Source organism: Penicillium arizonense, assembly GCF_001773325.1.
Source record: "Penicillium arizonense strain CBS 141311 chromosome Unknown PENARI_contig025, whole genome shotgun sequence".
Classification (NCBI taxonomy): domain Eukaryota; kingdom Fungi; phylum Ascomycota; class Eurotiomycetes; order Eurotiales; family Aspergillaceae; genus Penicillium; species Penicillium arizonense.
This window is the reverse complement of record NW_019173302.1, coordinates 282,411-306,435: the sequence shown is the minus strand read 5'-3', so window position 1 is coordinate 306,435 and position 24,025 is coordinate 282,411. Positions and strand designations below refer to the sequence as shown.

At 48.4% G+C, this 24,025-nt stretch overlaps 7 protein-coding genes across 7 annotated transcripts; 5 read left to right on the top strand and 2 right to left on the bottom strand.

The window, feature by feature from the left end:
• Positions 1–239: 239 nt before the first annotated feature.
• Positions 240–2,642, top strand: PENARI_c025G10578 (uncharacterized protein; the record flags this gene model as incomplete). The annotated part of the gene is made up of 8 exons (XM_022635862.1): positions 240–275; positions 367–702; positions 751–913; positions 972–1,232; positions 2,124–2,224; positions 2,273–2,308; positions 2,357–2,468; positions 2,587–2,642. 8 exons carry the CDS (start codon positions 240–242, stop codon positions 2,640–2,642), a joined length of 1,101 nt encoding a protein of 366 aa, XP_022484280.1.
• A 3,165-nt stretch (positions 2,643–5,807) lies between these two features.
• On the bottom strand, positions 5,808–10,171 carry PENARI_c025G06244 (uncharacterized protein; the record flags this gene model as incomplete). The annotated part of the gene is made up of 9 exons (XM_022635818.1): positions 5,808–5,855; positions 5,910–6,350; positions 6,408–6,636; positions 6,684–6,732; positions 6,786–6,813; positions 6,869–6,905; positions 6,954–7,085; positions 7,892–9,407; positions 9,907–10,171. The coding sequence occupies 9 exons, from the start codon at positions 10,169–10,171 to the stop codon at positions 5,808–5,810; spliced, it is 2,745 nt and encodes a 914-aa protein (XP_022484270.1).
• Positions 10,172–11,370: 1,199 nt separating this feature from the next.
• Positions 11,371–13,003, top strand: PENARI_c025G03505 (uncharacterized protein; the record flags this gene model as incomplete). The annotated part of the gene is made up of 2 exons (XM_022635791.1): positions 11,371–11,392; positions 11,463–13,003. The coding sequence occupies 2 exons, from the start codon at positions 11,371–11,373 to the stop codon at positions 13,001–13,003; spliced, it is 1,563 nt and encodes a 520-aa protein (XP_022484283.1).
• Positions 13,004–14,639: 1,636 nt separating this feature from the next.
• PENARI_c025G11710 (uncharacterized protein) lies at positions 14,640–16,500 on the bottom strand (the record flags this gene model as incomplete). Its single annotated transcript, XM_022635873.1, has 3 exons — positions 14,640–15,937; positions 15,986–16,201; positions 16,254–16,500. 3 exons carry the CDS (start codon positions 16,498–16,500, stop codon positions 14,640–14,642), a joined length of 1,761 nt encoding a protein of 586 aa, XP_022484369.1.
• A 648-nt stretch (positions 16,501–17,148) lies between these two features.
• Positions 17,149–18,799, top strand: PENARI_c025G12080 (Zn(II)2Cys6 transcription factor domain-containing protein; the record flags this gene model as incomplete). Its single annotated transcript, XM_022635878.1, has 3 exons — positions 17,149–17,205; positions 17,249–17,605; positions 17,654–18,799. 3 exons carry the CDS (start codon positions 17,149–17,151, stop codon positions 18,797–18,799), a joined length of 1,560 nt encoding a protein of 519 aa, XP_022484285.1.
• A 931-nt stretch (positions 18,800–19,730) lies between these two features.
• On the top strand, positions 19,731–21,212 carry PENARI_c025G04904 (arylsulfotransferase family protein; the record flags this gene model as incomplete). Its single annotated transcript, XM_022635806.1, has 1 exon — positions 19,731–21,212. One exon carries the CDS (start codon positions 19,731–19,733, stop codon positions 21,210–21,212), a length of 1,482 nt encoding a protein of 493 aa, XP_022484331.1.
• Positions 21,213–22,886: 1,674 nt separating this feature from the next.
• PENARI_c025G01752 (Bys1 family protein) lies at positions 22,887–24,005 on the top strand (the record flags this gene model as incomplete). The annotated part of the gene is made up of 2 exons (XM_022635774.1): positions 22,887–23,462; positions 23,733–24,005. 2 exons carry the CDS (start codon positions 22,887–22,889, stop codon positions 24,003–24,005), a joined length of 849 nt encoding a protein of 282 aa, XP_022484383.1.
• Positions 24,006–24,025: the final 20 nt, after the last annotated feature.

Genomic DNA, 24,025 nt, shown 5'->3' with positions numbered 1-24,025 from the left:
GGTTCGCCCTGACACGCGGCAAATATGAATCGGAGTTCTGACCTCCGTTTTATGACTCTTCTCTCGAAATTACCTATACTTTCAATATATCTTTTAAATATATCTAGCCTACAGTAGAGCTTCAACAATTGACAGTTGGGCTCATCTAAGACTCGCACGTCCCCCAGGTCCCCGCCAACCCCCACGTTCGATAAGACTCATTCAGGGTCTTCAATACCCAGTTCCTTCAACTATTCACCATGGCCCCAATCATCCACTGCGTCCGCCACGCCCAGGTACGTGCCACATAACAATGAACATGCCGCATTCCTCCTCGGTCGCGACAATTGTATCCGCCGAACAGCAGGTCACTAACTTCAATTGCAGGGCGTGCACAACCTCTGCACCGAGAACCACGTTATCCCCGACCCTCTCCTCACAGACCTCGGCCATGAGCAGTGCAAAAAGCTGCGCGACAGCTTCCCGCGCCACGCCGACATCGACTTGGTGACCGCCTCGCCGCTCCGTCGCACCATCTACACAGCGCTGGAAAGCTTCGAGCCTGTCTTCCAAGCCAGGCCGGACCTAAAGATTATCGCCCTCCCTGATATCCAGGAGACATCGGATGTTCCGTGCGACACTGGCAGCGAGCCCGAGGCGTTAAAGTGCGAGTTCAAGAGTGGCGTGGATCTGACTCTTGTGCAGAAGGGGTGGAATAACAAGGTATGGAGAGAGTAGCCGAAGTCTGTGTTAGTATACTGACACCATTAGCAATCCGGTCGCTATGAACCAACCAACAGAGCACTGAAGGAGCGCGCCCGCGCAGCCCGCCGCTGGTTGAAAGCCCGTCCGGAGAAGGAGATCGTGATGGTCACGCACGGCGGATTCCTGCACTATTTCACCGAAGACTGGGAAGACAGCAGCCAGTTCCAGGGTATGTAGCACAATCACAAGGCGTGGAGCATTACCCAGCTAACGAAGTTGCACGATAGGAACCGGTTGGATCAACACCGAGTACAGAACCTTTACTTTCACCGAGGAAGTGCACACCACCGACCTCGACGGAAACCCGCTAGACGGCGACAATGCTTCCATTGAGGAGACACTCGACTCTCGGGAACGTCGTGGTAAGAAGGGCCCCATGCACAGCCGTGAAGAGCAGAGGAACCTGTATAAGCTTGGTACCCAGGGCTGGGATGACCAGGGATTGCAGATGAGCACGGCTGAGCGTGAGGCGGCCAAGGTTGGCGGGGGTAAGGAGGTGAATGGAGTGCGGGTATAAGAAAGACGAAAAGTGAGTTTGCATGCGTGCTTTGATATTCGACATTGCCATTGTGAGAGGCTACAAAGATAGAGCCGATAGATTGGTTCCCATTGTAGATAGACGAAAATAATTCTCTGGATTCGGACTAATACTCCTTTCTTCTCTTCCAATATCTTCTTTCTTCCCCCGGGCCATTAGTCCTTGAGCCCCTGGGGCTACTCCAGCCTTTTGAGTGTTTCATTGGCAATAGAACAATGCTACAAGTCGACTGGGCAAGGGCTCCACGTTGTAGTCTTCTTTATACTCTCCTTTAAACCCTTTGTGATCTCTCGTGCACAATCCGCTTCTTCTGTCTCGGAGTCGATTCTGCGACAGATACAAGGATTCGACAAAGGTCTTGTATAGAGGACCATGGCTGAGTTGATCATTGTCTTAGTTGGGATTGTCTATATAGTAGCCATCTGCTCCCACCTCAATCAGAAGTTCATCAGCATCGAGTGCAAAGACCTGAGTCTACTGTGCTATACAGCACTTCAAGATATTTGATATCCGCTGGGTACCTTTCTATTACTGTGATATACAGAGCTGATGTACAAAATAGGACTGCTCACATGCAGGACCTATTACCTCAGTAGACTGAGTATTATGCTTCCATTGTGCCGTACAGCTGCTAACGATGATCTAGGACCTTTCGCATGCCAACCCCATTTATCTCATACCAGCCTGAGTATCTTCTCTCCTAGTGTGGCATATATTCATTAACAAAAAACTAGGACCATTCGCATACCGACCCGGATTATACCTCTTACAAGTTTGAGCGCATATTAGCTTGAGTATATTTCCTCCTATTTTGCTTTGCGGGTGCTAACATACACTCTAGGACCTACATTGACTGAGTACTATCTCTTCCTATTGTTATATGCTGATGCTAAGAGCCACTTAGGGCCATCACCAAACAGGAGCTACCTCATACTAGGCTCAGTATATTTCCTTCACGGTGTACTTTGCCCATGCTAACATACCGTACAGGACGGCGAACATTATAACCCATTTTGTGCTACACATGTAAGTGGCTCCCTCGGTGTTGACCATTGCTAATACCTGTTCATCTAGGACAAAATATTTTCCAATACTGACGATTTGGCAGCTATTAACCATATCTCCTGGCTAAGTCTTTTTATATTTCTCCCTCCCCAAAAGTATGCATTTGGAGCTAACTGCGAGTGTAAGGAACCTCCCTCCGCGGACCGACCAGTGATCGCCATGTCGCATTCGATTGATACTAATGGCTAAGTCATTCATCGCCCCTCTCTTTGATCCGAGCTCATGCTAACTTAACATAGGTCCACCGAGATATTTTGACCCCGGCCCACCCTCTATCTCTCTTCGATTCAGCTAAGTTATTCCCCAATCTCCATTGTTACTAATGTGTATTTGCAGGTAACCTCGCGGTGGATGGATATCGTGACTTGTTCTCTTCACAAACTTATAGATAAATATCTTTCTAGCCCCCTTCTTATCACTGCTTGTTCAGTACTAATGGTTGTATAGGTTCCTTGCAATTCTCCGTTCACAAAGCCGCCCACCTTTGGATTATAAACAGATAAGTTAACCCCTTGTATCTATTATTACTAACCTTTACTTGATTCCATTGTTCCTATGACTAAAGCAGGGAAGTTAATTCTTTGTCCCCTGTTTCACGCTAACTTTTGTTTAAAGACCCCTCGATTCGACCCTACGAGGCATCATAACCAGCCATGTCGATCTGGTGAGTCAACTCCATTCTCCTCGTTATCACTAACATGGATTTACAGATACTCTAAACTCTCTCATGATGACCAGCTATGATGTATACAGCTAAGTCAAGCCTGAGATCCTTCTCCGGGAATGTTCTCGCTGCTAACAGAATCTAGGTACGTCATTCTTTGTCTCTCAGGCTAGTTTGGGATGAATGGGAAAAGGCTGAATTAAGCCCTGAGCAAAGGTCAGCAATTATCTACGCTCATAAGAGTGGTATTTCGCAGTCAAAGCTAGCTAATGATTTTAGCTGCACCCGCAAGACGATCTGCAATACGTTGAAACGCTTCGAGGAGAGTCAATTACTCAAAAGCCTTCCCCGAACCGGCTGTCCTTCAAAGCTAGACTCTCGAGCTAGCACCTATCTCTATTTACAAGCGCGCCGCCACCCGTTTTGGACCTATAAACAGCGTAGTGCTGCGACACCCGGTCATCCGGCTCGGTCTACTATACAGCGAGTTTTGAAGCAATTCGGACTCGGAAAACAGCGTTCGAAAAGGAAGATACTAATTAAGTCCCCTCTTGCAAGGAAACGGCAAAGATTTGCGCGAAAATGGCGGCGTGAAAGCTTCCAATCGTGGATCTTCTCCAAAAAATACTAATATGTAGGCTAAAGATTCTCCCTAGAGGCGCTCTACTAAACGAAGACGCTACTCTTCCGGCTCTCAAAGCTCCGAGAAGCCTTAAGCTGTAGTTTCGGGAGCACATCCTATGTCTGCACCTCCGCAAATAAATCAGGTAGTAAGAGCTCCTACCACAGTCGTATTTTTCTCTAACGGAAAGCTTAGGTAGCGCTAGGTCTTAACCCTCCCCTAACGAACGAAATTAAACTCCTAATAGAGAAGCGCCTAACCCTTATTCCTTAAGCCATAATAAGGCTGGTTAATATTTACCAGCGCTTATGGGAAGCCTATATAAAGGAATTTCGTATACTCGTAGGTTCAAAAGGTTGGCCTAAGAAGAGCAATAAATCCCTACATCGCATCTGTACCGACAGAGAAGCGATTTTGTGTGACAGCCGTTAAGCTTTCCAATCAGTATTTATAGGTTTCACTAACTTCTACCATCATCTAGTTTCCTAGTTACACACTAGCGAGCTAAATTAAGGCAATTTACAATGCTCAGATCTCTTTAAACGCGGAATTCTCTGCTAGCTTCAATGAAAGATCAAGTTCTCTAATATTGACTACGAGAAGTCTATCTTAATCGATTCTTAATCGTAAAATAAAATGGCAATAGCTATATTCCTAAAGTAAAGTAATTTATGTAGCATCAGTTGCTTTCTTTAGTACTCTAAGACTAACTATTGTAGGATAACCCCGAATTTCAGAGCCTTCAAAATGCAGCGTATAGTCGAACTGAACGCATTGCCGCTGATATGTGTTGAACAAAAAGGGGGTCACCCGTGTTATAGACACGGTTAAACAGCCGTATGAGGTGTAGGGCAATTTAGGTGCTTAAATAATATGATATCACAAAGCGATAGTCTGTGGTGGTGAATAAACATAGATCTTTCTTGCGCCAGATTTTAAACGGTTATTTACGCTACTACTGTAGGAACAGCATTATATCATTGGAAGAGAAATTACGTAACGCTAGAACTGCACATAGGATAGGACTAGGGGCGAACGTTGGCTCCTGTGTTATAATAGATAAATAGTTAGCAGCTATTATTGTAGCGAGCGCAAAACACAAGAGCAATAGAAGAGGATCTTTACCATAGTCAGTTCTCTTGTTCTTCTTTATCTTAGACTCTAAATTTACTCACTAGCTTCTACTTCAGAATACTTTCTGCCTTTTGGTAATAACTTCCTTCGGAGGGATTTTTTCGGACGGCACATTGTCCCCTGCCCTTCGAACTCTTAGTCATGATACCTTGCCCGTCTTAGTATAGAGAGGCCCGTTTCTAACTAACGATGCCGAAAACGTACTGCTAACTGTCGATTGCTACTATTTCCCTAGCTACGAGGGTTAGCCCTCCTTCTCCTAGGCGGGGCTAGATATTTTATCTAAATCCACTAGCTACGACGGCATTTTCCTATTCGTTTCTTACCTCTCCCTATTCTCTCTAGTTCGTTATTTAGAGATCCGCTTCTTAGTCCTAGACAAGGCCACGAGAGAGGTTATTGATAAGCAGTATTTTCTTTTGCCCCGAATAGAGCCGCGGCTAGGCTATCTCGATCGAATTCGTGAGTAAATATTGGGCTTACTCAAATATTTCACCGCTAATGACTATAGGGATCTGCAATTTCAAATAAATATCTAGCCACAAAGAGATTCTACTGGCATAGAAGCCGGGGCATGTATAAGCTCTCTCATGCATAGTCCTGCCCTTGATCCCTTTACCTTTGTTCAAAACATTGTCGGCAATTTCCAGTAATACGTAATTTCTCGTCTTACTTAGAATTTATAAACAAGAACATTGCGTGAGCCTTGATGTAAATATATCGTACCTATCACTATATGATCAGTCAACTTTTGCAGCATGGCAGAACAAGACATCGCACGCGGTTTCAACATGCTCCTCTGTAGAATAGAAGGAGATGATAACACGTATTCAGCTAGCTAATGCAGTCTGTGAATTTAGGAGCCAAGATGTCAGTGGATGGGCTTGTTGAAGTCATTTTCGGCGAAACAAGGGTGCTTTGCGGAGGAATTGAACTGACGTAATAGATTCTATGGCACTGATCTCTAGCCGCTATGGCATTTGAAATGGCAATTTCCTCAGGCAGCTAGGCGCTGAGGCGTATAGGGACCACCATGTAGATCACACTGCAACGAGAAGATAGCCCTGGTAGCAGTGAGGTTTGCCGTGCTATCCGGCAGGTAGTCCTTCCGCCTCCGCTAGTTTGTTGTGGTACAACCTTACAATGTCCTCACAAACCACCCAAATCCGCCTGCGGTTCACAAGTCCGGGAATGTATTCAGTTATTCCTTCTTCGTATCGACTCTTCTTCTCAAGCTCCGCCATAAGCCTAGACAGTCTGCCCTCCAATGCCTGCGATTTGAACGGGTCCATGTCATGAACCTCCCAAAGCCAAGGCATGTCGGTTGCCAACTTCTTTTTCCAGGATTCGTATGGACAAGCATGCATCGAATACGACGCGGCTTTAAGAGCAAGCACAGATGCAGCCGGAAGGAGGTTGAATATCTTTTGTCGTAATTCATAGGGGAGCTTGTCGAATATGTCGTGGATATCTTTTACAGTCCGGGACTCTAAGCTTTTCTTTTCCTCATCGACAAGGAGGTCTTGAATTACTCCCAGGTAAATCTCCAGCTCGAGTATCTTGACAGGATGCGTCACCAGGACCTAGTGTTTTACTCCATAAGCAAGTCCTCATTGCACTTAAGTGAGAAGGCGATTTACCTCTTCCCCTTTTCTGCAGTCCCAATATTGACCCGAGGGCGGATCGGGATCACCGTAACCTAACGCCAGCGAGTTCCATCGGTCTTGTCTCATCTCTTCACAGAGAGCATAAAACACGTCTTCGTCTATCATCTTATTCTTGAAACAACGAGGAAGAATGTCCTTGTAGCAGACCTCATGAAAAGGGAACACAATAGGGTCTTCCATCTCCTGGCTGCGATCATAGTATCTAGAGAAAATTAACACCGTATTAGTATAAGAGTAAATGAAACATACGCGCACAAATAGGACACTTCGCCTCTTTCATCAATGGGAACATTAGGATCTAGTGCAAGGTCAGGCAACACTTGACGCCTAGAACGTTAGATTCGAACTAACCAGCACCTCGATCCGCAACGATACAACCCTAGAAGTGGTTGTTAGGATATTTCACTATTATTCATGATCAATTGCTGACTCACGTAGTCTTCATATCTACCCCGACCGGTGACGAAAGACCTATACTTGTTAGGATAAGCATGTGGATTCATGGAATAGAGAACTGACTTTCTTTCTCCCAGGATGTTAGCATTGGTACCAAGAGCGCAGATATTTTGTAGCCATTCAAGATCGCTCTTCCCAATGACTTTTCCACTGTATGCTGCGCCGGTCTCGTCATCAGAGTTAATGGAGAGTCTGCTACTGAACGTCGAGCCACATATCGCACAATACACATCCCAGCCGCCCATATTCGCGATGGACTTGTTGACTCCGACAGAGTTCTATACTCCGACAGAGTTCTATACTCCGACAGAGTTCTATTGAAAAAGTTGGCCGGAAGCACCAGCTGTCATGTAGGAGATGTACCTCCTATTCCAGGAATTCTGCGGAGTATCTCTTTGGCCAAAACGAGTAAGTGACAGCAATCCCTCACCCACCTCCTTGACCGTCAGAAACAAACGGGGTGGTAATGAAGAGAAGCCGCACTAATTTTACCAAGGCTACAAGCGCAACAGCCAACTACAAATGCTCAGTTTCGGTCCGGCCGAACTATTACCCGGCAAGTACCTTACGCAGAGGAGACCACCTCAGCTCTACCGCCTAGTCTTCCGCTCTCAGCAAGAAATTTGCTAGTCTGTATTGCGTCAAGAAAGTGATTTAAGATCATCCCCTGGATATATATTATGTGGAATGTAGATAAGGCTCCATTTAGCAGCTCAAGAAACTAAATATGAATGTGTGATACAGAAAATAGAGGAATATTTTGAATGGCAGAATATTATGTCATCATCAAGGTGGTTTTAATACTAATCTTCGGTTGGTTTCGTGACACGTGATTCCGTTTGTATCAAAACTAGAGTAGTATTAAGAGTAGGGTAGTTCGTACTTCTGGGGGACCGCGTGGCCAAGATTGAATTTCTCTGGTTTTAATACTACTGGGATATTACTACTGTTAATACTCATGTACACAGGTGCAGCATAACAACCCTCGCATTGAGAAATACTCATCCAACTCGGACTTCAGGTCATCACCCTCGAATATCCCAGCAATATAATGATCCGGTCGCAACAGATATGCAGCACCTTTCTTGAGACCAACATTGCCGTGCTTCTCATCCCACTGAAAGACGGCCAACCGAACGTGCTTGTTCTTGCGCCATTCCTCCAGCCCCATCGTGGGTTCGCCATACACATGGATCTGCCAGCAGATGTCGCGCAGTGTCCAAAAATTATCGCCAAGCTCAGTCTTTACCCACGGCAGACGGTCACCAGGCTGTACCATCTCCGAGCCTTGCGATGTTTGGTTCAGAGTGCTGGCCCCCCTGTAGGAGCAAACAAGCTGAGATCCACGTTGGAAGATCTCCATGCGAGCGGCCTGGAATCGGGTGACTACTGGAATAAGATATGGAATGACCCATGCGCGCAGCATGTGTGGGAAGAATCCGGAAGATGTGAGAATGTTGAAGCCGTGGTCTGTCGCGCCGACCACATCCAACGCGAATGAACGCCGTTCGGGTTCGTAGGTATCCAGAAGGTCATCCTTTGCTTCCTCTGTCATCGAGGGGTGTTTGATCACAGTTGCCAGTTTCCATGCCAGGTTGATAGCATCCATGATGCCGGTGTTCATGCCTTGGCCGCCCACAGGACTGTGGATGTGAGCGGCGTCCCCGGCGACGAACGCTCTGTTGCTGCGGAACTTCTCTGCCACGCGGTGATGGCTGCGGTATGTCGAAAACCAGTTGACTTCTTGAATTTCGAGATTTGTTGTCTTCTTTATTTTTGGGAGTACGTCCTCAAATGTTACTTCGGGATGAGGCTCTGAGGTACTGGTTTGTTGATGCTCGTTGGTCTTGGGGATTGTCGTCCCAATCAATCGGATGTGGCGTTCCTCGATGTACGGTAGAACCAAATTGAAAGTCTCGTCGACAAAGGTCAAATGAGCCTCGCCGTTGAAAAGAGGACTCTCTTGCTCTTCGGCTACAATATCTGCAATGTAGAAGAGCGGCACGTAGGTGTCACCTTCATATTTTGCCCCAATACCATGCCGAACCACCGAGTGAGCGCCGTCGCATCCAACAATATAAGCAGCTTCGCAGGTAGACTCGTCTCCGTTCGCACACATAAGTGTTGCGGTAATGCTTGAGCCATTATCCACAAATTTCTGCAGCTTGGTTCTCCTCTCAACAAAGATACCAAAGGAGTTCAGTCGCTTCTCAAGCAAGCATTCATGCTTATCTTGTGGAAAGGTGAGCAGGTACGGATATGGAGTCAACTCCGTGCCAAATTGTCGCAGGTTTATGTGAGCCCTGTGAGAGCCATTGACCCACACATTAGTAGCAGGAAGCTGATATCCACGTTCTATCAGTTCATCGGCTAGGTCGAGTTGGCGGTATAGCTCCAGAATGCGGGCATGCACGGCGAGCGCGCGCGAGTTGTGTGCCGGGCCAGTTCCCTGGTCAATAATGCGGAATCTGACGCCCTGAGCATGAAGCCAAAGAGCAAGAACAAGGCCAGTAGGCCCTGCCCCAGCAATCAGAACGTCCGTTCCGATCATCTCTGGAACCCAGAATGTTAACCCAAGAGTAGGAAATATGTGCTCGATCTTGATCAGATAATATTTGCCAACAGAAAACACAACGAGACACCAAAGTCAGACAGGGGGTAAAGGAGAAATCTATGAGAAAATGAACGACCACCTATGGACAACTGCTACAATTCGTTATAATAGGCTGCTACATTATCTGCGTGTTCAAATCGTATTCGGGCGGCCCCCGAGTATTCGAACAGAGCAAAAATCGGAAAAGTGCCCGCCGATCGATGCGTGGCCCCCCGATTCTGTCGCACATCATACGTCTCAGGCGCGCAATGGAAAATGAAGATTGGCTTCCCAGATTGTGGGTCTGCATTCATTGGCCAACCTACCTCAGGGCCACCTCACATGATCACGGAACGTCGTTCGGCTCGGTTTTCCTCATTACAGTTGAGATGGGGCGTTTCTGCCCTTGATCCGCAATCTCACACGTCAATCGATCAGTCGATCGTCGAACCTCGGCGCCTCCAGGTGCTTCGCTTCTGGCCCATTGCGGCTGTACAGGGGCTTTAAATCTGCCCCAGGGCCGCAAGGCTCCGGCAAGGGTGTTGGCAGCCTTGGATGATGATGTTCGCATCATTTCGGAACCGAGGAAGACCGGGATACTGCTTCGATGATTAGTGATGCTGTTACTCAGGAAGTGGCTCTTGTGAGCGGGTTCGACGAAACGCAAATTGTCGCATGACGAAGACATGTCTTCTGAACTCAGACGATCTGAGTGGTTGACCAAAAGAGCTAGAACTTTGCGGCGATGTTCAATGTATTGATTTGTTGTAGACTTACAACGAAAACCATGGTCCGCCCTACGGCTGGTTCTCTGGAGAGAAGCAGAGCTGCCTGTGATAGCTTGGAAGGAGGGGAAACCGTGGCCCGTCTCAGGACACACCCTATCCGGAGCAGCAAGGCTGCCTGGGATAGCTTGAAAGGAGGGAAAACTGTGGCCCGTCTCAGGATGCACTGGATCCGGAGCGGCGAGACTGCCTGGGCTAGCTTGGAGGAAGGGGAAACCATGGTCTATCCCACGAAGGATTCTCTCGGGAGATAAACACATGAACAGCTGTGGTGATCCTGAAAGGACCCATTACTTTACTAACACAGCTTCTAGAAATGTCATGGAGTACAAAATATCCCTGACACGGTTGTAGTCAAGGTACGTTCTAGCATTGGGTGGTCTTGTCTTAGAAGCCTAAATTGCTACTATGTCCAAGAGCCTTTTCCACAAGATTCGGCCTTAAACTTCTCCTGAAATTGGCTTTAGGTCTGCTTAGTCCATCGATTATGCGTTATACTCGGGGAATTAAAGTAAATACCTTGTTTGAATATTGCACCGTAGGCGAATCTCGTTCGTCCTATACCCAAACAAACTGTATTGTTGCTAAGACTTAGTTTTGGATGCTCCCATTCATATGTGTAATTCTTATTAAACGAATAGAGAGTAAACAAAATTATACTGAAGCATCAAGTGTGTCACTCGTTAAAGGGACATGCAATGACAATCCGATCCCCCGAGTTGTGGTTCCACCTTTTGCTGTTACTACCGGGCAAATTTGATGTCGGAAACTACACTTGCATATAATACCTGTTTTGGATATACTACGTAACTTAGATCAGGGAGATGCTATCGTAAATGTGCAGCATAGGCAGCTAAATTGATGACCTGCATAGCCGATGGACGCGTTGCTGTGCTTAATACCCCATAGATTTGCCTAAATACTGGTGCCTTATAAACATGACGGTGCCAATCAGCGTGCACAGCGCCAGGGCGGGCTTAGCTATTTTTAGGCGCCGATCACCGCGTCCCGTGGCGCAGACTGCAGACTGCAGACTTCCCGAACTCGTCCACATATAACTCCCCATAGCCAGTGGTTTGAAGTCCAGATATCAGTGGACAGAATGATCGATGAAAGTTTGCCCAGTAAGACAGCTGCAGTCTCCTTTTTTTTTAGTGGCTACGTCATTCCAGTACTGATCACTGACCTCACCAGCGTTCTTCGTGAAGAACAACTCAAAGCAGCCTCAGATTAGCACGGTATACCACCGCCAGCATGGCAACGACCCCGAGCCTGCATACTCCCTGCGGGCCCTTGATCCCGCTCTCCCGACATCGAAGAACCGGTACGGTGTCGCGCTATACGATCCCTACGTGACCGACGTTGTCTATGGCGAGGTCGCTGTAGTGCCCGAATGGACGCAACCCAGTCTCTCAGCAGACACGATTCGTGCGAATGGTGGTGCACCACCTCCTCCGGAACCTATCCTCCCGACCGAGTTCATGATCCAGCTCTACAACCCCGACCAGGAGATCACAGTCAAATACCAGGCGAAGACGTGGAACCGCCCCGCACGTTGGGAGTTCGAAATGCCCCAAAATACATTTCGGGTTCCCTCTGGTTCCTCACTGGATCAGATGCAGAGTGATCCAGCAACAGCGGACGTGACTGAGAAGCTACGATTCAGCTGGCGCAAGGATGGGAAGCTGTCCAAGGATTTGACCTGCCTGCTCCATGGAAAGACTTCCACCATCCCCGATACACGCACAAAGAGTCGCGAACCTGATATTACAGTTGCACTCTTCCAGGGTCTTAAGGAGCTTACTCTCTACGAGCCAAACCTATACCGGGTGGAGATGGAGGATTTCAAAGGATTGGAGGTCGTGCTACTCCTGGCAACTGTAGCTATTAAAGACATCTTCTTTGGCCCTGCAAAGGAAGCTTTCCACATCACCCCTGGTGGACCCAACCAGATCGTGCGTAAGCCAGCGGCGGCGGCTGCGACAACATCAGCTAGCAACGCTCAACCGGCACAAAGGAACCCACAAGCTGCTACCCCTGGTCCCTCCGGTCCGAAGACGAAGCCATCCCCGCCTCGCCTTAGCATTCCAAACTCGTCATCTCCAGCCCCACAGGAGCGGCGACGACAGGACGAACTCGCGCGACAGGAAGAACAGCGACGAGCGCAGGAAGTCTCCGCAGCAAAGCAACGCCGACGCGACGCAGAGGTCGACAAAGAGACCAAGCGTCTTCAGCAGATCTACGGCAAAGAAGAAGAGCAAGCGCGCATGCAGCGCCGTACACCCGCCCCATCATCCCGACCTCATCTTCCACCCCGACACACCAACCCTCCCCAACCCTACTCCCACCAATACTCCCAATCCTCAGCCCAACTATCATCCCAACCCCGTCCATCCCGACACTCCCGCCCCCATTCCCACTACCCACCACAAGGCGCACCCGTCCCTACATTTGCGAATGCCAACAACCCCTATCTCCACGCACCAGGTAGCATGGATCCCCGCGCCCAGTCCTCAACCCACCTGATGCAGTCACGCCCACAACAACCCTGGCCACAGCCCCGCCCTCAGTCTACAGTTGGCTTCTACGCCCAGCCTACTAGCAGTGGTGCTCTCCCCGCATCAAAGCCGGCTCCCAAAGTGCAGCAGAAAAAGAGCAGTTTCTTTGGGTTTAGGCGCAATAAGGAGGAGACTGCTGCTACCAAGCTGGAGAAAAAGCGGAGTTCTATGTTTTGATATGCGATACCCGGGAGTTTCTTCTCTCTTTTTTTTGTCCTTATTGGGATTGATACCTTGCATTTACTTGCGGTCATATCTTGGGCGCTCGGGAACATTCGTTCGCGAATGCTCTATTTTCCAATTTCATGAAAGGTCTTTTGTAGCATATGTTGTCCACTTGATAGGTCTTTGGGCATGCAAACACTCAACATTTACCAAAACGAATTGACAGTCGTGACTCGTATATCATGGAAAAGTGAGTTGGTCGAGTAGATTTTAGACAAAGATAAAAGGCCAAGCAGGCAGCCAGGCTAGCCTTTAGGGATTAGTGCCTTTTCTGCTTTCCCATATCAGTTTTCTTCCTCTCCGGATCTAGCAATCCATTGCAATGCCCCCAGAAATGTCCGAGGACCTCAAAAAGGACGCCCAATACGGCCGCTTGGCCTTTTGACAACTTCGCTCTAGTTCGGCCCCCACCACCCACCTCTCATACCCCATCTGACCTCCCAGGAACACTGGAGCAATGACATGACCCTTCCAAAACAAGAGAACAAAAATGGGAAGAACTAGTCTGGGAGTACCAAAAATTGACTCTGATTCAGCGCTGGGTACGTTACGCAAGGCTCTGATTCAGCCCCAGCTTACCCTTTGCACTAATGCATGGTCTGATACACACATTCCAGCCATATCAATGCCTCGCAGACTCCGAATCATCTCCCGTGGTAGTAGACAAAGAAGAGATGAACCGTATATTCCTAAACCAAACCATCCACGAACACAAGCCTAGGAACCAGCATGGGAATACAAACCATCTGGCTACGAATGTGCTACGACCAAAGCCTCACAGCAAAATATAACTCCCTAAAACGAGCAGCTGGAGCAGGTATCTCAGACTGTATGACAAAAGTCCTAGACGATGCCACGCGGTATAACTTCAAAGAATCCTGGCGTCAAATCTTAATCTGCATACCAGACCTCACTGACTTATACGGAATCCTTAATATGGATGGTGATGGAAGCAATTTGCAATATAAATCCGGACAAGATGATATAGAGCTGGTTGAGCAGGTAGAAGGGGAAGATGAAGATTGTCGAGAGCTGTCATTGGTAGAATGGAGGATTCAAGCCGGGATTTATTTGCTTGGTAAGGAGGCTAGTGAGTCTGGGTTTATTAAGGTCGTTTGGACTGATGAACATGGGGATTGTGTTTGGGATAATAGGTTGGATCCAGTGGTTTCTGATGTGGAGGGATTGGCTGGCGCGTTGATGAATTCAACTAGTTTGGTTGGAATTACTGGGTATAATGGGACGAGAGGAGCTTTGATTGAGCGGTAGAGTAACTTGTCCAATATATACCTATTCTAGAGCAAGATCTGGATTCGGCTCTAGCTACTAGATTACCTAGCACCCTCCTCGTTCTTTCCTAAATGCGCCCTCCTCAGAATATTTGGATGAAGGCGAGGGCTTCTTCATTCATAATTCCATGATCATAAGAAATATATTTATTTTTTATATATTAACAACTAAAATTGATGGTAAGAAATCCCTACTGTGGTTGAAAAGCAGGTTTAGGTTGTTGAGTAATTGTAACCGAAAGCCATTCCTCCTTGCCAGCAGGAAGTAAAAAAGGAATTGAACACAGCGCAATAAATCACTAGAGAGTAACGGCGTAAGCACTTAGAATCCCACCTTCTTTACCTAGGTCAGTAGTAACATGAGGGGGAACATTTCGATCAATCCCCAGGATCATCAAGGATTCCTTCAAGAATACGCCCTTCGCCGGAGGCTCTTGGGTACCTTCCTTGCTGGGAACAGGCAGAGCATGCTTGGGCGAAAGCGGTGCCACAGTCATGAAATTGATGTTGATTCCCTCTCGACCAAGGATGCTGCCCACAACTCCGATCTTCCCGGGTGAATCATAGTTTTCGCAGATCAGCAAGGTTCCTTCGGGCTCAAAAGAAGCTTCAAATCGGCCCAAGCGAGTAATCAGCAGTTGGTCGCCAGAGCAGGTGCCAGAGATGATGCGTTGCTGTTGGGCTGGGACAGGCACAGAGGTGTCAGCAGCAGGCGCCCGTGACGATGAGCGAGATGGTGGGCGGGCAACAAGAGTCACCAGCGATGAATATGACGAGTGCTCTGATGGGTCGCGGGAATGTTGCTCAGAGACATAGATACCACGTTCACGGGCCACAAGCTCAGCATTCACGATGTTTACATTCAATCCCTCGGTGCTGCTGATAGGTGACAGTAGACCCTTGATCAGGGCTGCAAACAACGGCTTTGTGTTAGTGATACTAGCCAGCTCTCCTTGGTATATCAGATCAAAGGTGTTCTGTGTCATGGAACCCCCAGAGGTGGTGGCATAGTGCTGAGTATACAAGCTGCCGAGCTTTTCAACCAGGCGCACAAATGGCTGCAGCTTTTTATACTCTTCGGGGAGGATGATGGGGACATTGACAGCCGAGCGAGGTAGTGAGCCTTGCAAAATCTCAAGTACTTGCTGGCAGACATCAACTGAAACATTCTCCTGTGCTTCCACCGTGGAGGCACCGAGATGCGGCGTGACAACTGCCCGTGGATGCGCGATAAGTCGCGCTGCAGGTGAATCTGGGGCTGGTGGCTCCGATGTAAACACATCAACGGCTGCCCCCGCAATATGGCCAGATTCCAGAGCTGCAAGTAGGGCACCTTCATCAAATGTGCCACCTCGAGCCACGTTGAGCACGCGAGAACCCTTTTTCATCTGGGATAATTCAGCCTCTGCAATCATCCCTCGAGTGGAGGCGATGAGTGGTGTGTGAATGGTCAGAAAGTCGCAGGATGTGAGCAGTTCAGTCAACGATGATACGAGTGTAACACTCGCGGATGCTGCGACAGATGCGGAGGCATAAGGATCGAGAGCATTCACATTCATACCCAAGCCTTTGGCCAGTCGTGCGACAGTCAACCCAACTGTAATAGATTAGATTATGATTCATGGACGATCCTACTAAACATTACCTTTTCCGAGTCCGATAATCGACAACGTCTTGCCCTTGACTTCCACACCAACATACTTGCTTCGCTCCCACTTCCCCTCTTTGAGACTGGCACAGCTCGCGGGGATGTTTCGCGCCATGGACATCATCAGGGCAACCGTGTGTTCTGCCGCCGAATTGATGTTGCCCGAGGGTGAATTGACGACCACTATTCCCAATTTTGTCGCCTCCTGGACATCTAATGTACCAAATCAATGAGAGCCCGGTGAGACTTGGCTCTGTAAGCATACCAACATTGTCAACTCCGACACCAGCACGAGCAACCACCTTCAAACGCCGAGCAGCACGCAGCACAGCCGCGTTGACCTTGGTCTCAGAGCGTACGAGCAGCGCATCGTACTCTGGGATGATCTCAAGTAGCTCATCGGCGCTCAGATCTTTCCGTTCGTGGACATCGAGGGAACTGCGCATCAGGGCCAAGCCATCTTGAGATAGCTTTTCAGGCACGAGGACTTTGGGACGACTTTGGAACAGCATTGATATGAGTCAATGAAGTAAAATGAATCAATGACAGAGAGCGAAGAAGATGGAGGGGAAATATGACAGAACGTGAGCCTGGATATCTTCCGCGGCAAAAGCGCATGTACTTCCACCAACCTCCTGCAAGACAACGCGGGGTACAGTCTGTCTCATTGGGCTATCAAAAACATCAAGGTACTCGTGTTTCTGCGCAGGAAAGCATTCCGCTAATTATAAGCAAGGCTGAATCTGCGCCGCCGTTGGGCGTCGTCTAGGGCCCACAATCACGATGTTCTCGTGTCGACAATATGAATGTCCAAGCCCAAGCCTAAGCCTCAATCTATATCTCCAATCTAATTCCCAATTTAGATCTCCTCCGATCGATCGCGAATCAGGGCCACTTTTTAAAGACAAGAGTGCGGGTTTACCCCTGGGCGCGGACTTTTGCCCGGCGTGGCTTAGTGACTTTCTTGAGACATGTAAGATTCTATCCTGGCTTTCGATCTTTCGATCTCCCGACTTACTCTCCACCTACCGCTGTGTTTTTGCAGACCAAACGACCTGCATGGATACATACCACTGGGTGTCTGTCCGAGAATTGACTTGCCTCTCTTCCGCGACCGCTATGATTTGAGACGTTTCAGGCGTCTCAAAAGGACTGCCCCGATGGTTGGCGTTCCACATTCAAACGGCTGTGCTCTTTGCCGCGAGCGGCGTATTAAGGTACGTTCTTCGCAATGATCATACCAATTTTCTGACCCTCTAGTGTGATGAGGCGGTTCCGGGGTGCAACAATTGCCATCGTTACCGCAGATCTTGCCCCGGTTATCGGCGCGCCCTTCGGTTCCAGGATGAGGGTCCGATTCTTGCCCGAAGACATCATTCTGGCTCGCGGCGGAAAGAAAGGCCAGCGAAACCGCCAGCAGCAACTTCAACGCAAATTGAGCCGCCCGAGAAAGCCCACGCAGCCGCTGACATAGTGCGTGGCAATACGCTCGCGCTAATGCGACAGAGTTCGGCCAGTAGTTTTGACGAACAACTTTCTGTCTCTCTAGCTCGCCAACAATTTCGCGACGCTCAGCCCCAGCTCTTTCTGAGATTTATTTCAGATTCCTTCCCCACGGTAGGTTGGCGTGCCCACATTGAACTCTGGATACTTACCCCTTAGTAGCTCTACTATCACAACCGTTTCAGATCCGGGGAGGGTCTCGGGTTTGCTGAGCATGTGGTCCTTAACTATGGCACCGATGCATACCTCGATACGTCCGTCTGTTGCTTGAGCTCGATTTATCTCGCTCGCTTGACCCACGATCGGGCTCTTCTCAAAACGAGTCGACAGCTGTACTCCAACTCACTCAGGATAGTCATCAAAGCTCTCTCGAAGCCCAAGCATGTGATGTCCGATAATATGCTTTGCACAACCATTATTTTAAGCGTTTTTGAAATGTACGCTCAGACTACACCGGACGCATGGGTTGTGCACAGCGATGCCGTAAGGCGGCTTATGATAAAGAGAACTGCGGCCGCTTTCGAGTCTGGCTTCGGACGGTTCTGCTTCATAGCCTTCAGAGGCTTTCTTATCCTCTTGGCTCTATACGAAGGAAAACCATGCTTCCTGGATGAAGACGAATGGCAAAACTACACGATAAAAATGATGACCGAGGATCGCACCAAGCCTGGGGAATGGAGCGCATATACTGACCTGGTTGATCTGATTCACATGGAGACTGCCAAGTGTCCGCGGTATATCAGTGAGACTCGAGATCTTCTCGCAGGAACCACCGATCCAGACCATGCCAAAATAAACGGCCTCATCAGCCGTATACAGAATACCTCCCAGCGACTTGAATCCCTGATCTCCGACCTCCGGTCCTGTATCAGCGCACACAATGAGCGCCAACAAGGAATCATCCAAGGTCCCAGTAAACCCTTCATTGGACCTGTTCCAGACGTCTTTCCTGACACCGGACCCTCACTCCTTCTCCTAGGAGCCGAGAACATGATGGAAACAATCCAAAAGCTAGTCACCCGACTTGAGGATAGACTCCGTGTGCGTGTGATTGAGGAAGCCCTTTCTCCAGAGTCCGTCAATTCACCACCCAGTGACCGCAGCACTTACTCTACTTCTCCTTCGACTGCCAGCTCTAAAAACTTCTCTCTTCCCTTTCGCGTTCAGTCAGAGCTTGGAAACGGTCCGTCCAAGGCTTCTGACGGCCATGATCCTCGTGGGGCCAATTTCCTGGATCGTGTGGCCTCGTCGATGGGCGTGCTAGGTGCGAGGGTCGTCTTTGACGAGACACCAGATCTATCCTCATGATAGTGTACGTAGTATGTGAAACACGAAAGATACTTGTACATTTCTTATTTAGCTTGTCTTATGCATTCCAAATTGGACATTGAATCGGCATTTCATACAGTAAGTTAATTATGTATCATACTCCACCTAATGAGATTCATTTTAACAAAAAAAGCACTTGAACGATGTGATTGTTCCTCATTTGTCAGGCCTTCCAAATAAGGTCAGCTGGCTTCCCACGTGCATCGGATATTCCAATTTCTACCGATGCCTCATCTGAACCTTCGACTTCATTGCAACCTCTGACGGTCATCAAACATCTCGGCCTAATCCCCGGGAATTAACCGGCTAAAATGGGATATCGTTGGCTCCGGTCGCTACCAAGCGTCAGGGACGCTGTTTCGCCTTGCATCTTACCATGGAACCACACACTCATCTTTTTTATTTCTCCACAATGTTAAACGGCACAGCGCGGAATCCACGCTTCAGCACTGCACTGCCAAGAAACCCGCAACGTGATCGTCACGCTGATCTCTAAAGTCTACTCATCCTAGTATCCTAATGGATGGCTTGCACGAGTCGGGGTAATACTATTCCCTTGTGTGACCGACCGGGACAATGACCCCCTGAGGAATATCCATCGCCTATCAAACACAGGTCCAACATCTGGAGATGCAGCCTCGATTATCTCCCAGATTGATTAAGGGACCCGCAAGTGGGCCAATGACGAGGCCAAGGCCATTTATTCAGTCCCACGGCTTCGTGGCGGTGGCCAACCTGACTGGGCAATGGTTCGTGAATCCACCCAACATGAGGAAGTGATCTTCAGGGCTGGCTTTTCCAATGCGTATCCCCTATTTGAGATCCTGGATGTCCAGATCTATCACGTCTTAACAAACTCACTTTCGTCATTCTTTAGATCGTTCATTTGAACAATTAGCTTTCCTTAATCATGAAGTGGTACACCGCAGGCAGTGCTCTGCTCCTGTCTCTTCAGGCAGCGGCATGGGACTACTCAACATATTCCTCGATGGGCTTCCAGCCTCCCAAGCTGGAGGTTAACAAGACTGGAACAACCGACCCCGGATATATCTTCCTCGGTCCTCGTGGTGGCGTCCAGACGGCTGGTTCTGCTGCGCTTATCTACGATGATGCAGGTAACTTGGTATACGAAGGTCCTGAAGAGGTCACTGCCAACTTCAAAGTGCAGAAGCTCGATGGCGAGGATGTTATCACCTTCTGGGCTGGTGACATGATGGACGTCGGCTACGGTTATGGCTCGGTTCATATTCTCGACAACACATACAAGGAGATCTACACCGTCACTCTCACTGGCGCCTTTGTCACTCCCGATAACTCTCAGAAGGATAGTTACTGTGATCTCCACGAGAGCGAGATCACTCCCAGCGGCACCATCATCTGCACCGCCTACAATGTCACTCAGCACGACTTGACATCAATCAACGGGACTTCCTCTTCTTATATGTTGGACAGCCAGTTCCACGAGATCGATATCAAGACCAACCAGGTTCTCTACTCATGGAGTGCCCTCGACCACGAGGACCAGATTCCTCTTACTACCTCCCACCAGGGTCTTGGCAAGGACGTTGGCACGCAGCAGTCTGACCCCTACGACGCGTACCACATTAACGCTATCGCCCCTACCAACCACGGCTACATGATTTCCCTGCGCCACATGTGGTCCGGCTATTACCTTGCCCAAAACGGCAGCGTGATGTGGACCGTCGACGGCGAGGACGGCGGAGATTTCAAACAAATCAACAACCCACGATTCTCTTGGCAGCATGATATCCGTGTTTACAACGAGACCGACTCAGGTCTCATTGTGAACCTGTTCAACAACGCCAACACTCCCACCGATCAAGAGTCCGAGACCACAGGTCTCAGCATGGCTATCGACCTGACCAAGAAGACTGTCACCGGTCTCCGCTCACTCACCGACCCCAACGACCCCATCCACTCCGTCAGCCAGGGAAGCTACCAGCTCCTCGACGAGGTCGACAGCCACGTCTTCATGGGCTACGGTTCCATCTCCAAGGTCAAGGAGTTCGACGGTGACGGCAACGTCGTTTTCAGCGCTCAATTCGGCGATGATAACGCTGTTGCTTCTTACCGTGGTTTCCGCTGCCAATGGGCTGCCACCCCTTTCTGGAACCCTTCTGTTGTCGTCTCCAAGACTGACTCTAATATCACTGTGTACATGAGCTGGAATGGTGCTACCGAGTATGACAACTGGGTTGTTTACTCTGCTTCTGACAACACTACCTCCAGCACAAACACCAAGATCGGTTCTGCGGACCGCGCTGGCTTCGAGACTTCTGTCACGGTGTCAATTCCCACTGAAGAGTACATTCAGGTTGTCGCTCAGCAGGGTGATAACGTCCTCGGTACTTCCGAGTTTGTTACCTTCTAAGCGGGTGCAACGGATGAAACATCATTCATTGACAGCTGCTAGATTCTTTTCTTCGCATATATTCCATTCCATGGAAAAGATACATGGATGTACATTTTTTGCCTGTTTCATATTAGTTTCGCTTGTACATATTTATTATAGAATCTGTTCATACAACGCGCGATTGTCGGATACAATTTAATCAATAAACCAGATTAGATGAGATCAAAGCATTGTAAATCGCTACTTCTTTCGGTGAATCCGACACACCCCTGAAACACGACGATATTTCAGGCTTTGCCGTCTCACCCACGATGGTGTGACAGGCACAGTATCACTGCTTATCAAACTTACTGTAAATTTGAGGACAGTCCGCAGAGCCGTTGATTTGGTACTACGGTCTAGTGAAAATTAATCAAACATGTCAATGAGCAACTGACTTTCTGAGTCTCACATGGATATCTCTGTTTCTGTGCAAGGTAATGCTCCCGTTTTACGAAGGAGGATAAGAAGGGGTTATAATACGGCGATAGTTTCTGATATTTTGGATCTTGGATTAATAACCCTGCAGTAGATGCATGTACAGTACTTCTACAGCCATGTTATTCGTGCAAATTTAATGAAGAACCCAAATCCGTACTATCCCATGGCCGGCAACGGCAGTGAATGTTCAATTGTTTGATTTAACATTCCAGACCAGTTCCAAATCAAAGAATTCTCCGTGGAATTTGAGTCTGCGGGGAGGGTCAGGGCTAGAACTTGCCTGTCAGGAGTTCACATTCTTGGACCCTAGTTGCTACAGCTACCTACTGATATTTACTGGAAGTCACATTATGAGGAAAAGAGGGTTTTGACGGCGCGGCTCGACACTGGTAGACTGATATTAATCGTCCAAATTAACCTTCTTGGTTCTAGATTGTGCTGGATCCCCTATTACTATTCTTCCTTCCCGCGGGCATGAATATCGTCTTGGATTAGTCTGGCCCTGGAATGCTTAGTGATAAATCATTAAATCTAACAAGTCTAATTGCTACTCTCGATTTGCAGGCAAATTTCCTTTGTATTTTTACCCAAGTGCATCGATCTCATTCTTCAGATATCCATGGGTTAAGTATCCGATGGGCTTTTCCCCAGCTACTCCAAATCCGATCTAAGATCAAAGGAACATTCCTCCCCGCGGAAACTTGGGATTCCGAGGAATTATAAATAGGAATTGTAAATAGGAATTGTAAATAGGAATTGTAAATAGGAATTGTAAATAGGAATTGTAAATAGGAATTGTAAATAGGAATTGTAAATAGGAATTGTAAATAGGAATTGTAAATAGGAATTGTGTGGCTGTATACACGAAGGAGGGAAAAGGTAACATTCTCCCAGTGGTTCCGCATACATATGTGTCAAACACCGATGGTACACGGCGACAGTGTGGTACCTTGATATCCCTTCATTTTCTATGTATTGTATGGCTTATTGTGGCTTGACTTTCCCTGGTGCAGGATTTAAATGCCCTGATGGATATGTAGTTCCCCGTGAGGATGTCACATTCTAGGGATTCAGAGTGGGCAAAACAGTGAATGGAATGACACGACTGTGAGGGAAAGAGGATCTATAAAACCGACAGTCAATCCTATTATCCAGAGCCAGCCAAAAAAAAAGGAAAAGACCCCCAAGAAGAACATCATCATATTACTCAAGATGTACCTCCCAACCATCCTCCCTTCCCTAGCAGCCCTCACCCTCGCCCATCCAACAAGAACCATAAGAACCACCACCAACAACAACAACCTCATTCACCGCGCCCCAATCCCGGATGGCGCCTTCATAATACCAATAAGCGCCAAATCAACCCCTAGTCCAACCCCTAGTCCAACCCCCAGCCGTCGCCCCCACGGTCACGCAATTATAAAAAACAACTGCGACTTTCCAATCTACCTCTGGTCCGTCGGAACAACAGCCCGACCGGAGAAAACTCTCCTCCCAAACGGCTACTACAGCGAGTTGTTCCGCGAAGAGAAAAACACAGGCGGTATAGCGATCAAGATCAGTACAGACGTCGACGGGCTGTATACCAGTGCGCCGCAGATGGTGTTTGCATATAACCTTTCGGATCTCACAGAGGGCAAGGTCTGGTATGATCTTAGTGATGTTTTTGGAGATCCGTTCGAGGGATATCCTGTTAGTCTTTCGCCTGCTGAGCCGAGGATCTCTTGGCCGGATGGTGTTCCTAGTGCTGGGAGTCAGGTTAGGGTTACTTCTGCTGATACGAATTTGGTACTGTCGCTTTGTTAGGGTATTGTCTGGATGGGATAATGGAGAGAAAATATATAGTTTGGTTAGTAATTAATCGCCAATTCAATGTTGACTCTATTCATTGCGTGTTAGTAATTGATGTCATGATCAACATGGACCTCGGCTGTTCACATTCCCCAGAGTTTCTCCAAAATGGAGAAACTGGAGATCTATAACCGAATAACAAAGCACAATTAACGTTAGAGGCTCAGATAACCTCAAGTCGGCAATCGCAGCTAACCTAATCAAAAGGTCACCTGTGTCACTCGGCCACAAGTCCGATCCCCGCATTCCCCAACTCCCCACCTCGCTTTCTCCTACTTCAACCTACTCGACCCTTCAATCCCGCCTTCTCCCTCCAAACAATCATGGTATCACCAGCAATCCGAGTCGCGCCCAGCGCAGCAAACCGCGCGCTTAACCTCCTTCGCACAGTGCAATATACGCACCCTCCAAACTGTCCCTGTCATGGCAATCCCGCGCACCATCACCACCACAAAACCCCCGCCCTCCTCAACCATGTAAAGCGCCACCTAGCCACGCCA